This window comes from Micromys minutus (genome assembly GCF_963924665.1).
Source record: "Micromys minutus genome assembly, chromosome: 7".
Taxonomy (NCBI): domain Eukaryota; kingdom Metazoa; phylum Chordata; class Mammalia; order Rodentia; family Muridae; genus Micromys; species Micromys minutus.
Window position 1 is genome coordinate 63034642 of NC_137976.1, and position 14369 is coordinate 63049010.

The 14369-nt window shown below is 38.9% G+C and overlaps 1 protein-coding gene across 2 annotated transcripts in view; it reads left to right on the forward strand.

Moving 5' to 3' along the window:
• Positions 1 to 14369, forward strand: part of ATP13A4 (ATPase 13A4) — a gene marked incomplete at both ends in the record, with an annotated part of 130412 nt that overhangs the window by 75340 nt on the left and 40703 nt on the right. Inside the window, 5 exons of one of the 2 annotated variants that reach the window (XM_080918701.1) lie at positions 1170 to 1239; positions 9193 to 9327; positions 11880 to 12050; positions 13074 to 13231; positions 13895 to 14083. In XM_080918701.1, coding sequence (XP_080774827.1) covers positions 1170 to 1239; positions 9193 to 9327; positions 11880 to 12050; positions 13074 to 13231; positions 13895 to 14083 — 723 coding nt within the window. The remainder of the gene's footprint in view (positions 1 to 1169; positions 1240 to 9192; positions 9328 to 11879; positions 12051 to 13073; positions 13232 to 13894; positions 14084 to 14369) is intronic. The other variant, XM_080918702.1, reaches the window with a different exon arrangement.

A 14369-nucleotide genomic window follows, 5' to 3' on the forward strand; every position in this document is an offset into this window, starting at 1 on the left:
TACTTGGTTAAATATATTTCTCTTATTGACAATTATCTGTTATATTTCTGTTGTTCTCCATCCTTTCTAATTCCTAACATATCACCTTAGGTATAGAAAAAGCTTCTTAATAAAGGTTGATTAAATGAATTCACAAATGGATAAAAGGATGAGTTAGTAGCATAATACTCTTTGACATTATCCTATTGTACTAATATTCTTAGGATATATTTACCAGATTTATAAATAATCCAGGGAGTACCTTTTAAAAATTCTATGTCAATTTAATATAAATATGACAGTTTTGTGACAATTTCCATATAATCATATTTATATCTATCTCATTAGCTCTATATCTATCTATCTATCTATCTATCTATCTATCTATCTATCTATCTATCATCTATCTATCATATCTCTATTTTTATCTCTATCTGGTCATATATATATATATATATATATATATATATATATATATATATATATATATATATATATATTTCTCTTCCCCATATCTCTCATGCATTGTTTCCCCTATCCTACTGAAATTCTTCTTCCCAACAAGGCTCTCTTCTACTTTGATGGTTGCATGTATGTGACAAACTGACTTTAATTAGGGTTGCCTGCAAAAGCATGAATTAGTTGTTATTTTCTGGACCATGATCAACTTAACCAGTGACTACACTTCTGAAGATAATCACATTCTCTCTTCTAAACCATTAACTTCCTACAGTTCCCCTAGGAAAGGTGGAGCCTGGTGAGCCTATACCTTTAGGACATATTTCTAATAATGATAGTAAGATTAAAAAAATCTGAAATTACTGAAAAAATTAATACCCCAGAATGAGTTAGAAAGTCATTCATACAACATTTTATCACTAAATATGGAACAAAACAGTCATTTATTTTTATATCTCTTTTTTTCATTTACTCTCAATGTAGTTCATTTATCAAAACAAATCACCACTGGGAAGACTGCTCTTGGAAATTTCGTTGTGCTGTAGAACACAACTCCAGCTGCTGGACAGAGATCCTTTTCTCTGAGTGACAGGTCACTCAGCCCTCTGTTCCTACCCAAGATCTCCAGCTGGCAGCCTAAAGTCCTCCATGTCTAGCTAGCACCATACTGAGTAACACATGAGGTCTATATTTAAACAGATAAATGTTGTCTGCTTTCCTTCTCTTTGCAGCAATCTGTAAAACTGCACCATCTTGTTGAATCCCATAATAGCATTACAGTCTCTGTATATGAGCGAAAAGGTAAGTTCCACTGTTTTATACCCATGTGTTATATCCAGAGGCAATCAGAAAGTGACTTAGCTTTGGTTTTCTAGTTGTTCCTACTAACTCATCTGCATGTACATTTTTCTTATACATTTGCTTATAAGAATGGAATCTGAGATCTTTACCATAAGAAGAAAACCTCATTTATAGAGGTTGAATTAGCATGACAAAAATATCTGTAAGGATCATAAGTCATTCGACTTTGATATAGTGTATACTCATGAAAGTGTCACCATCATGAAGCTAACAGCAAAACTCATCCCCTACAGTTGACTTGAGTAGTACACTCGTTCTTCCTTCCCCTTTGCCTTCCTCATACACAGGTAGTCATTTATCTGCATTCTGTTATTATAAGTTAGCATCTCTATTTATAATTGTACATAAATGGTATCATATAAGATACATTCTTTTGTCTTTCATAACATATTTTGAGTTAATTTGGTAAGAGGATATTAAAATTCACAATGTAAGATGCACTTATTTTGTTAATGGTATTAACAGTACATTCTTTATTCCCTAAAGTGTTCTATTACATGGGCATATATTTCAATTTGCTTATGACCATTATTTGAATTATCTTATTTTTTGTTGTTATTATGAACCATACTAAGTGTCCTTTTATAGACGTCCTCTATAATCCCTGTGAGCACATACCTAGTTACAGAGTATGAGACCCATGGGAGGCACTCAACATTCTAAGAGAGTAACAAATTGTTTTCCAAAGTGATTGTAGCATTTCATTTCTTACTGCTGCATATGACAGTCTCAGTTCCACATTCTTGCCAACACTTAGTGTAGACCATCTATTAATTTTAGCCACTTTTATTTGTGGAAACATCTTATTGCTTTAATTTGCATTTTCGATGGCTGATGGCCCTGGACATCTTTTAAAGGGTTTACTTGTGATTCATCTGTCTCTCTTCAAGTATCCATTTGTGTCTTTTGCTAAACAGACTATTTCATTATTAAATTTTGAGTCTGTTATTAAGCATCTCCTCTCAGTCTATGATGTATCTTATTCTTCATAGAACCTTTCAAAGGTCAACTGTTTTACATTTATTAAGGTGCAGTTGATGAGCCTCCTTTATGGATTATATTTCTAATCTAATTTGGAAGATATCTTTGCGAGTTCCAAGGTTGCTCAGCTTTTCTATACAGCTTTAAGTTTTAGGTCTACACTGTGTTTTCACTATTCTGCTTTGTGTTTGTTTTGGACTGATGTTTGCTTTTCTCAGTTCTTTGACACTATTTGTTGAAAAAACATTGGCTTTTCACCTTTGCTATGAGCCTGTTGTCCATGGAGGTGAGCCAATTTCTGCACTCTGTGTCCTGCTGTATTGTTATCCTGGCAGAGATACACAGTTTTATTATATGATCTGAATAAGTAATGTGAGCATTTCAGTTTTGCTTTCTTGCAGTACTACTTTGATGTATCAGATTCTTTCCTCCTTTTGGGTTAATATGGATCATTTATTTGGAATAATCTAGAATTACCATGGAGAGAAGTTTGTTAACACAATTATGAATAATTATGTATGTCAGGCTAGCCTCCTACCATGCCTGTGAAGACTATCTTCATTTTGCTAACTGAGGTGAGATGACACATTTTATCAGTTGGTGAATCAAGTGGAGAGAAAAGAATAACCTGAATACTGAGTGGATGCAGTGTGGCCAGTGGACTCAGCCTCTTGCTGCCAGACTTATTTCTTAGTTGAATTTAGGCCCGTAAGCTGAATGAAAACCTTCCCCCTTTAAGTTGCTTATTGTTAATTATTTTGTCACAGAAAGGAGCAAAGTAATTAATACAGAAAACTACACTTGGAAGTGGTATAAACATGACCATATGGGTCTTAGGCCTTTGGGATTATTTTGTGCACAGAATGTGGAAGAGTAGAAAAGTCCTAGCATGTTGGAAACACAGCTTTAGAGGACAGTCTGACTAGACCTGGGAGGGTAGAAAAGCAGAGAGAAACAGACAGTGGTTTCCAGGTTTATGAGGTTTTAGAGAGAATCAAAGACTCCACCAGGAACTGGGCTAGGAGCCATTCGTGTGATAATTAAGCCAAGAATTTTGTTTCATTTTTCCTATGCCTTGAAATCTTGAGTTAAGTAGAATTTAAAAGTAATTGGATAATCAGTTAGGTGGAGGCTATTTCTTGACAGAAAAACACTCATTGGCTGTGGCATGGTTAACTTTTCCTGCCCTTATCCAGGTCTACATTGAATAGGAGCCAAAATTTGGGCAGAGGGATATAAAAATGTGCAGTTGTTAAGGGAGGAAAAGAACTTGATCAAGCTGAATTTTGAAGCCAAGCTATATACTGAAAGAGAAGCTGTAATTATTACAGAGAAGCATTTTGTTTTATACTGGGACAGTAAAATGGATCCTGGTGGTAAGTCCCTATTCATCAAAGGTTAAGGCTTGAAATGCAAACTTATTTGAGAGGAGAGAACTGAAATTGAGAATTCAGCTAACAAGAATCTGTGCTCCTATAAATCAACTGCCAAAAGAAAGGTTTCTTCAGGGTCATCAGACAGATGCTGATGTAGCTGAAGTCCAAAGAGATTAGGCTATATTTCCAGCTGGTAACAGAACTTGGCTGCATTGCCCATATCTAATTGATTTGGAGGCATGAAAGATGCAGTGTTGAGGGGGTCATGGAATCCATGGTCATGGTCCATGGCTCTAGAGACCTGCTGTAGCTAAAAAATGTGTGACCAGGTCAAGGTTCTTGCAACAAGCCCCCAAGAGGTCATTGATCGAATATGTAGAGTCTGAGTTTCAGGAGATATACCAGATGCTAAGACCATGATATATCTGACTAGGAAACTTGCAGGCATAGAGTTAAGCTGGTCTAAGAAAGAGGCTATGTGTGCTGTGTCAGAAGTGGAGAGTGGAGTTATCCAAGCTATTTCCAGCCATTTTGATTTCATTATGAACCACAGATGCAGGATATGGAGCTGTAGGATTTGGTATTTGCTCTGCTGCATTTAAATCATGCTTCACTTTGACCATTCTGTGCTATGCTCCTACATTTTCCTTTTTGGATCCAGAATGTTCCAGTGTGCTGTTGTATGATAAAAATATGCATGGTGGTTTAAATATGCTTGGCCTATAGGAAATGGCACTATTAGGAGAGGAGGCCTTATTGGAGGAGGTGTGGCCTTGCTACAGGAAATATGACACTGTGGAAGTGTGGCTTTGAGGTTTTATACACACACACACACACACACACACACACACACACACACACACACATATATGTTCAAGTCTGGCTAGTTTGATACAGTTTTCCTATGCTGCCTGTTGATCAACATATAGAACTCTTGGCTCCTTTAGCTCCAAGACTGCCTGTATACTGCCATGCTTCTTACTATGATGACAGTAGACTGAACCTCTAGAACTGTAGGCCAGTTTCAATTAGATGTTTTCTCTTATAAGAGTTGCCTTGGTCACGATGTCTCTTTACAGCAATGAAACCCTAACTAAGACAGAAGTTGGTACAAGGAGTGGAGTATCACTGTGATAGGCCCGGCCATCCTTTGGTTTGGAGGAATGTGCATTTTAGAACTTTGGATTTGAAAACTGGTGGAATGCTGCGAGTGGGACTTAGTGGGCTATTAGAGTAGAAATATGGAAGACATTGGTGCTGAGAGTGATTTGAACTCTGGGGTCCTGGCTCAAGAGGTTTCAGAGAAAAAAGATTTTTTGCATGTTGCCTAGAGATCATTCTTGTGATATATTAGTGTAGAATACGGCTCTTTGTTACCCTTGTCTGAAGAGTTGTCCTGAGGCTAAAGTGAAGATATTTAGAGTAATTGTGGTGAGGAAGGGAAACTCAAAACAGCCTAGTATAGACTTTGTCTTGTAGTTTATTTTTATGAAAAGTTTTTTTTCAGATTTATTTATTTATTATATATATATGAGTACACTGTAGCTGTATTTAGACACACACAAGAATAGGGTATCAGATCCCATTACAGATGGTTGTGAGCCGCCATATGGTTATTGGGAATTGAACTTATGACCCTGGAAGTACTCTTAATCACTGAGCCACCTCTTCAGCCTCATGAAGAGTGTTTTGATTAAGCCAATAAGCATCACACCTCCATGTCCTCTGCACCAGCTCTTGGCTTCAGGTTCCAGCTTTGCTTGAGTTCCTGTTTTAATGTCCTTCAATGATCTGGAAGTGTAATAAACCCCAGATTTCGTAATAGCAATAAACCCCAGATAAGACAATATATAACTTGACTGGAGTGTGTGTGTGTGTGTGTGTGTGTGTGTGTGTGTGTGTGTGTGTGTGTGTGTTTTAAAAGTTCACAGTTAAGAGTTTGTCTTGAGTCTTAGGTAAGACTTGGACATTGGGCTTTTGAAGACTTTGGAGACTAAGATACAGAATAAATATATGTCATATTAAGAGCTGAAAAGGAAATGTCTAAGGGATAAGAATGATATATTGTGATTTAAAAAGATGTTTGTGTGACAAATTGATGAGGGATGGGTTGTAATAGTTAATATTGATTCTCAACTTGGCAAGAACTAAAGTCACTCAGCAGTCAAGTCTCTGGGTATACTCATGAGAGATTATCTCAGTTTAGTCTTGAACATGTCTATAAAAGTTATTAGGGTCAGATTACTTAAGGTGGGATGTCCTACCTTATTTCTGGGGTTGTGCCATTTCCTAAGCTGGGTCCTTAGTCACCTGGGTAACAGCATCCATCTCTTTGCTTCACTGTGACCAGATGTCTTTGACTCATGTCACCATGATTTTCTCTTTATGGTGAACTGTATTCTCTTGGACTGTAAACCATTCTTCCCTCAAGTTGATTATTGTCAAGTGTTTGGTTGTAAAAATAAGAATATAGGGCAACAAACACAGACTCTTCTTTTCAAAATACCTTAATTTTTAAAAAAATTTGTTGAGCATTTGATGCCTATGGTGTTAAACCTTTAGGTCAATTCTAGAAAACTGACATATTTACAGATTTGGATATTTTCTTCATAGATACAAATTTTTTAGGTCTTCATTGATTCCTCTCTTACGTATTTTGAAGTTGTCAGTTTATGAGCCTTACACATTCTTTCTGAGATTTATTCTTAAGTATTTTAGAGGTATGATGCTATTATAAATATTTTTACAAGTAAATATTTGTCCATTCTTTACTTATCTCTAGCATGTATTTACTGAGAGTGCTCAGCCAGAGTGTTAGGGATCCTATTTTTACCATGTGAGTCTTTGTTCACAGGAATTCTCAGAAGCATACTTGTGAAGAATTTAAGATAAAGTTAAGTGTGAGTTTTAGACAACACTTACAATTTGAGTTTAGATATAAATGTTTTATTTTACTTTGGTGATTGTACTTGTGTTTCTCACACTGGAAAGTCTTCACTGATAGACAAGAATGGCTGATTTGTTTTATTCTACTAATATAATCATTTCAAAATAACAAGCCAACGTTCTCAACAATGAAGCAATTCTAAAAAACAATTTATGATGTTTTGAAGAGATCCCCACCCCAAATTGTGACGTCTCATTAAGAAACAAAACCAGATATACAATTTGTTTTAATAAATTATGCTTCCGTGTCATTCAAAATAGCTCTCTGCATGATGCTGCCAGCAATATAATAGATTCATTTCACTCATTTGCTTTAGACGTTTACCGTCAGCTTTTCAAATTTATTTTTATTTTACACAGATACTTTTAAAATATCTCTATGTTTTAGAAGTGAAATTCAGAAGATAGAAGATATGTAGGAGAGTTCAACTCCTTTCCTTTCTCTTTTGCCTTATTTCATCCTAATTACTTTTGTTAGTTTTTAATTTATTCTTACATTTAGAAATATAAAAAAAACCCTAGGTTCTAGCTTATATTATGCATGCAAAATAGATTACATAATTAAACTGCCATTTTTTATGAACAGAGGCATACCAAATTTAACCATTATTTACATACTGATGTTTCCGTGGACCTTTTATGACAGGGTATACACACATTCCACATTATTTATGAATGTGTAGTCCTCTCATGTGGAGGAAGCATTATTAATTCAGTCAGTCTGCTATTGAATATTTTCTAGGTCTTCCCCCCATAAATAATGCTGCACTAAAATGCTTCTAAATATGCCCTTTCATTTTTTCATCAGCATATCAGTATAGATGTTTAGAAGCAAACGTTTTAGGTTAGGGAGTCAATGCAGGCACACTTGCTGGACAGACATTGGCAGCTCTCATTCAGTAGCGACTGTGCTGACTCGCATTCCGATTAGAAATGTGAGCGTGTCTGCTTCCTCATGGCCTTTCCAAAAGAATTTGTTAGCAGAATCCTTGATTTCCCTAATCAGAGAGGTAAACAATGGTACCTCATGTATATTTCTTCCTTACTCTTTTGTTGTTGTTGTTGTTGTGCACAAAGAGGATCACTCTGTTTTCTAGAACTTAAAAATAAGTTGCTGAGATTTTAAACCTGGCTCAGTTAATATAGCAATAGCTAAGCAAGTAGGACTAGAGTTCTGCTTTCCAGAATCCATGTTGATGCTGGGCACAGGTGGAAGCCACCTTGAATTCCAGGACTCAGGAAGTAGAGAGAGGGGAGCTCTGGGCAAACTAGCTAGTGAGGTCAGAATGGTCAGCAAGACTCTGACTCAGAAAGCTAGGTCAAAAGTGGTGAAGAATGCACTTCATGCCAGCGTGGAGCTTGTACATGTACATTCATGCATTTCCCCAATGCAAACATGCATATACACATGTATGCATTTCATACATACAAACAGAAAAGTAAAAGGAGAATAACTTGCTGACATGTAGCTCCACCATAGTTCACTGTGCAGTTTTCAAGAGACAGGATCCTCTCTGGAAGAAACTGCAATGTCATCAGGAAGCTAACTAACACATGCTGACAATGCATGGTCTGCATCTTGTCATGTTTTCTCAGTAATATTTTTGGAGGAAAGGGATCCAGAACCACATAGTGGAGTTATTTGCTCTATATAAGTATTTTTAAGTTGTTTCTTTTATGACCTATATTCTCCTACTCTACTTATTTTGTAAAATGTCCCTTCATTTGGCTTTGGCAAATCACAGATATGCCCATACATTTGTGTATGTGTATGTGTGTGTATGTGTGTTTGTGAGTGTGTATGTGTGTGTGTGTGTGTGTGTTTGCTTCTTCATATCAGGATGTACATGATTTAAATTTGTTCTATTACTAGTAATAGCAACTTGGGTTACTTAATTATAGGATGTTTGCAAGTTCTTATATTTTGTAAGCTTGCTACTTTTCTTTTTGTAATTAATAGTTACTTTGTTGAGGAATATTTTGAGACTACATAAATAGACTATCGTCATGAAATTTCCACCCACTAGATTTGTTTCCTACTGGTGCTTCTTGATTCAATTATTACTTTTACTTGACAAATAGGGATTTTCTAACTTAATTATTTCTTTCTTAATTATTTAATTGCCATTTTTCTGTAAGAAAAGAAATCTATTTTTTCTTTCTGCTTACCCACTAACCTATGCCATCATGGGTCCATGGAAACCTATTTACTCAATGGTTATATAACTTTATTATTGTTTACTTTGCTAAAATATTTACAGATTTAGGCAGCCAGCCCCTTATGTGACTTTGATACCTTTTTGTTGTCTCCGCTGTTTTTTGAACACTTTCCTATTTAACGGCACAGTGGCTTCCCAGTGTATACCATACATTTCTCTGACAGATTGCAATCAGTTTTTTCTGTAAGAAGTGTTCACGATTGGGCAGGTGGAGGTACAACTTAAATTGAAAATCCAATACTTGGGTGTATGATGAACCTGTCCCTCTTAGGGCATCACGGCAGTTAGGTTTTCTCAGAAGAAAGCATTAGAGAGTATGTATTAACAATAGACCAGCATCATGGGGTCTGACTGTCTGCTCATACTTTCAGCTGGAGCTCAAGACCTGGAATCCCGCCTCCTGGTGCCTGGAGATTTATTAATTCTGACAGGGAGCAGAGTGCAGATGCCCTGCGATGCCATTCTGATAGACGGCAGCTGTGTGGTAGACGAAGGCATGCTGACAGGTACGGCCGGGGGTCCATGTTTGCAGCCTCTGCTAGGATGGCTCAGGACGAATGTTATCACCATCCTGGCTGGCTCTTCTTCTACCCAGATGACAATTTTTCTCAAGACAAGATACGGGGCTGTCGTGTGACCTTCGTATTCTGCAAACCTTGCTTAGTCCTGTTGTGGTTGAACCTGAGAGTTCAAATCAAAACTGTTCCCTATGCACTCAACTAAGGCACATTCATTACCTCACTGGGCATGTTGCATTTTCTTCTTGAAATTATTTAAAAGATCGTGGGGATCACTAGATCTCTGAAAATCATTCCTTAACATACTTGCACAAAATGCCTTTTATAAACTTAGATGGTCTGGAAGCCATCAATGGCATCCTGGAATTTACAAGGCCAAAAAAATCTCAAAGCTTAGGCTGAAAATGTTAAAAATTCCACGATGCATCCTTGGACAAATCTGCCTGTTCCGGAATATACAGCGGATGGTTTGGACTGACTTTATTTTGATTTGAGGAGTGAACCTTAGAGGTCATTCCAGATCACAGTCTTTGCGACCAAGATCCAGAGAGGAGACGTGACTCAGTCAAGCTTGTGAAGTGTAATACTGAGCCTTCAGTAAGACGAAGATGTTCTTTTTTTCGAGATGTCATTGAGACCAGGAGAAGTGCAGTGATGTATTGTGATCCTATGCAAGTCCTTTCTCCCAGGCAGCACGAACAGAGACAAGAATGTTCATCTCCCTCTAATAGAAGCTTACAGATGGAGTGGGTGGCAATCATGGCAGATCAGGTTCATTTTCTTTTAAAACCCTCAGATTCATGAAAGCTCACCAACTCTGGGAAGTTGCTAATACCCAGATCAATTTTCATAATGATTGTTGCCCTGATGCTGATTTTGTTTTTTTTTTTTTTTTTTTTTTTTTTTTTTAGCTACCTTGCAAAGACCAGTTGGAGGCTCCGAGGGTGTCTTCCTTGGCGCTGTCCCTGGTGGCTTCCATAGCTTGAGCTACCTTGAATGAGTACTGATAGGTTCCTCACTGCAATGTGTCCCTCCTACCACACTGGCACTACTGCCTGATAGGTTCCTCACTGCAATGTGTCCCTCCTACCACACTGGCACTACTGCCTGATAGGTTCCTCACTGCAATGTGTCCCTCCTACCACACTGGCACTACTGCCTGATAGGTTCCTCACTGCAATGTGTCCCTCCTACCACACTGGCACTACTGCCTGATAGGTTCCTCACTGCAATGTGTCCCTCCTACCACACTGGCACTGCTGCCATAGTCACAAGGGCATGTGCACCGGCTTGCATCTTATTGACAGTCCTGTCCTTTGGCTATTTGACTGTCCTTCCCCAGAACTCTTCTTGTCATGCTCTAACGCCCTGCTCTCTGACCGTGCCTACTGAATTCATTCTTCACCTTCTCTTCCTCTGAGTCTCTAACTTCAGGACTCTGTTCTTGTCTTTCCCTCCTTTACCTTAGCTTTATTCTTAAGTAATCTCGTCCCTGTCTCCTCCCATCCCACCTCCTGTCTCCCTTTCCCTCTCCCCTTCCCCTCTCCTCTCCTTCTCCTCTTCCCCATCCCATTCCCTTTCCTCTCTCCATTCCCCTCTTCCTCCCCCCCGCCCTCTCCAGTTTTGATTACCGCACACAAGCTGGTGATCTCTGACTAAATGTCCTTAGTGAAACCCTCATCCGATCACCAGGCTCAAATAATTATCCTCTGTGCACAAGGCCTTTCAACATGGTTCTTCCACAGTCAGCTCCAGTCCACAGTGACCCAAAGGCAATTTGTGATCCTCTTCAAATCCTTATTTTCATTACTGTTGCCTGCCCTCTGCCCAGGCTCCCGGCTAGGGACTCTTACTCTATGGTTCTCTTACTCTATGATCTGTTGATACAAAGTTCCTTTAGTTCTTGTAGCTTCTTAAGCTTCTCATTCCTTGGGCTTCCTCTTTACTTGGACTCAATCTGCTGCATTTCAAGTCCCATTCCCCTCAGCTGTGACTTTTGTGATCACTTCCCGGTCGACTGTCCACCCACCACCCTCATGAGATTTTAGCTCGTTCCTTGTACCCTGGACAGAGAATTTTGTCTTAAAACTAATTGTAATATTACTCCTGGAAACTAAAGCAGCTAACCATTTCCCTGACACTGGATACCGGGGCCTACAGAAAAAAATTAGACTTAACTGTGTTCCACTTGGGTTCTCTGTGGTTGAGCATCTGCCCATGCCTATGGCTTCGCTCTCTCTACATCCCATACCCTACAACTGCACAGCTTGCTCTTCTGTAAATGTCTTTCCCCAACCTATTTGAATACCTATGTTTAACCTAAAATAATATAGTATTTATAATATGAAATTTTACAGATTTGGTTACATGCTTCTCTCCTCTTGTAAAATACAGAGCTTTCAACAACTAGTACCTTTGTTTGTCTTGTATTCCCAATGCTTAGACTGTTTTGCTTCATAGTAAGCTTCTGATGAAGTTCTGTGACCCATGAGTGTTGTAATGATTTACCCACAAAGTCACATACATTCTTTTTCCTACAGGAGAAAGCATTCCTGTCACTAAAACTCCACTATCCCAGACGGCTAGCTCTGCTCCTTGGAAGATGCAGTCTGACTCAGATCCCCGGCGGCATGTTCTCTTCTGTGGTACAGAGGTCATTCAGGCCAAGGCAGCTGGCTCTGGGACTGTGAGAGCAGTGGTCCTGCAGACAGGTGAGCATCTTCTGCATAGGTTGTTTGTAATGGTACCTTCCCACTCAATGTGTCTAGTACTTTACATGTATCAGGTTGGGCTCAATCGTTGGATAGCATGGCACATATATATATATAAGTCTGTGTATTTTAAATGTTGACTTACTGATTGAAGGGTGGCCCAAGGGTCTTAGTAAATTGAGTAGCACAGATTGCGATATTGACTGCTTTATGTGCTTCAGACTTTATAAACTCTTTTTGAAAATGGAACCACCAGTGAAGATGCTTATCGCCCGCTTCCCATCCATTGTATACACAAAGAGTCTGAAATGTCATAAACCAAGTGCACAGTTGAAGAATGTTAAGTTAATACCCAAGAACGCTGGGCAAGAAACTCAGCATTTCTAACCAGAATCCCAGGTTCATTCCTTATAGAAAGCAAGAAACTAAAAATTTAGTAGTGAAAGCTATTAGAAAAGTGAGTACATTTGTTTTTTTACTGGGCCACTTTGTTTTAATTCAAGCAAAGGGTACATGTTGTGTATATGAGCATATTCACAGGGTGACATGTTTGTATCTTGTGCTCTGCCCTGGGCATGGCCCCATCTCTGGTGTGCACTAAAGCTGGAAGTAGAGGGGAAGAAAGCCAGGGAAAGCACTAGACTCTGAGGAAGGTAATGCTATTCCAGTCTAGACCAATGCATTTTTCTAGTTATCTAACATTGTATTTAGGTTTACGGTTTAGGTTTAGATTCTTTAGAGTGGTGGTTCTCAACCTTTCTAATGCTACAGTAGCTTAATACAGTTCTTCACATTTTGGTGACCCCCGATCATAAAATTATTTTCATGGCTACTTCATAATTGTCATTTTGCTACTGTTAAGAATTGTAATGTCAATACTTTTGGAGACAGAAATTTGCCAAAAGGGCTTGTGAACCACAGATTAACATTACCCTAGAGAAAACCAAGGCAATGCAGATGTTTACATTACCAGCAGTAGCATTTATTATTCTGAAAATGTAGGACATCTATTGGTCATTTCAGGATTCAACACTGCAAAGGGGGACCTCGTGAGATCCATCCTGTACCCCAAACCCATGAACTTCAAGCTCTACAGGGATGCCATCGGGTTCCTCCTATGCCTCGTAGGGACAGCTACCATAGGCATGATCTATACTCTGTGCGTCTATGTGCTCAGTGGGGTAAGCTGCCTTTGTATTCTTACACACATATGCACATGCCCACGCATACACACTAACCCTACCTGTTTACCTGTTTTATTGCTATATGTTGACCTTATTTCTATATGTTGCCCTTATTCAAGGACGTGGTTTACAAAAAACAAAACAAAACAAAAAAAAAAAAAAAAAAAAAAAAAGCTTTGAACAAGCCAAAACATCAAATTCTGCTTAGGCACCCAGATCCACATATGAGCAATTGGCTGCTCAGTTCTGGGATAGCAATCAGATCTTGTGGGGTAGTGGGGGGAACAGTTTGTTTACTGAAATGCCATCATGACTCTATTCTTGCACATTTCCTCCTGATTTACGCTATTTCCATATTTAGTTTGAAGAGTGAAATATTTCTTAAAAGTAGCGTTTTGTAGCTATCAGATGAAAATCTCCAAATGAAACCAGATGCTCGGAGTTGGCAGAGCCACAGTGAGTTGGTTCACCAGTGGTCACAGCAGAACAGTTCCCAGTGTTCTTGCTGTACTTTGGAGAAGAGATATTGAGAGCCACGGTGGTCAGACCCTTTGGCCTGTTGATGGCTGTTTCTCAGAGTAAACAGGGAACGGGAGGTCACACGAACAAAGCTGTCCCTTGCTGGTTTAGATCTAGTGACTGAACGCTCTTCTTTTCCAGGAACCGCCCGAGGAGGTGGTGAGGAAAGCCCTGGATGTCATTACCATTGCAGTTCCTCCCGCTCTCCCTGCTGCCCTGACCACAGGCATCATCTATGCCCAGAGGAGGCTGAAAAAGAAGGGCATATTCTGCATTAGCCCCCAGAGGATCAATGTCTGTGGCCAATTAAATCTTGTCTGCTTTGACAAGGTTTGTGTCTTTCACCCTCAGTCTCAGGCCGTTCCTCACTGCTGTCATGGACAGACAGATGCTGTTCTCTTTGGTGAGGCAGAAGTAATAAGCAGGTTATAGGCGTCTGACCTTCTTTTATCTCTGGTAGTGTGTGATCTGCGAAATGAAGTTTCCGACCCTAGGCTTTTGAAAAGACGGAGTAGAAATGGAATCAACAAATCTTTTAGGGTCCTTTCAGCTGTGAAAGTTTATGAAAGACAATGAATCAAAATACACTGTTTCATGCAGTCAAAACCTTCACACA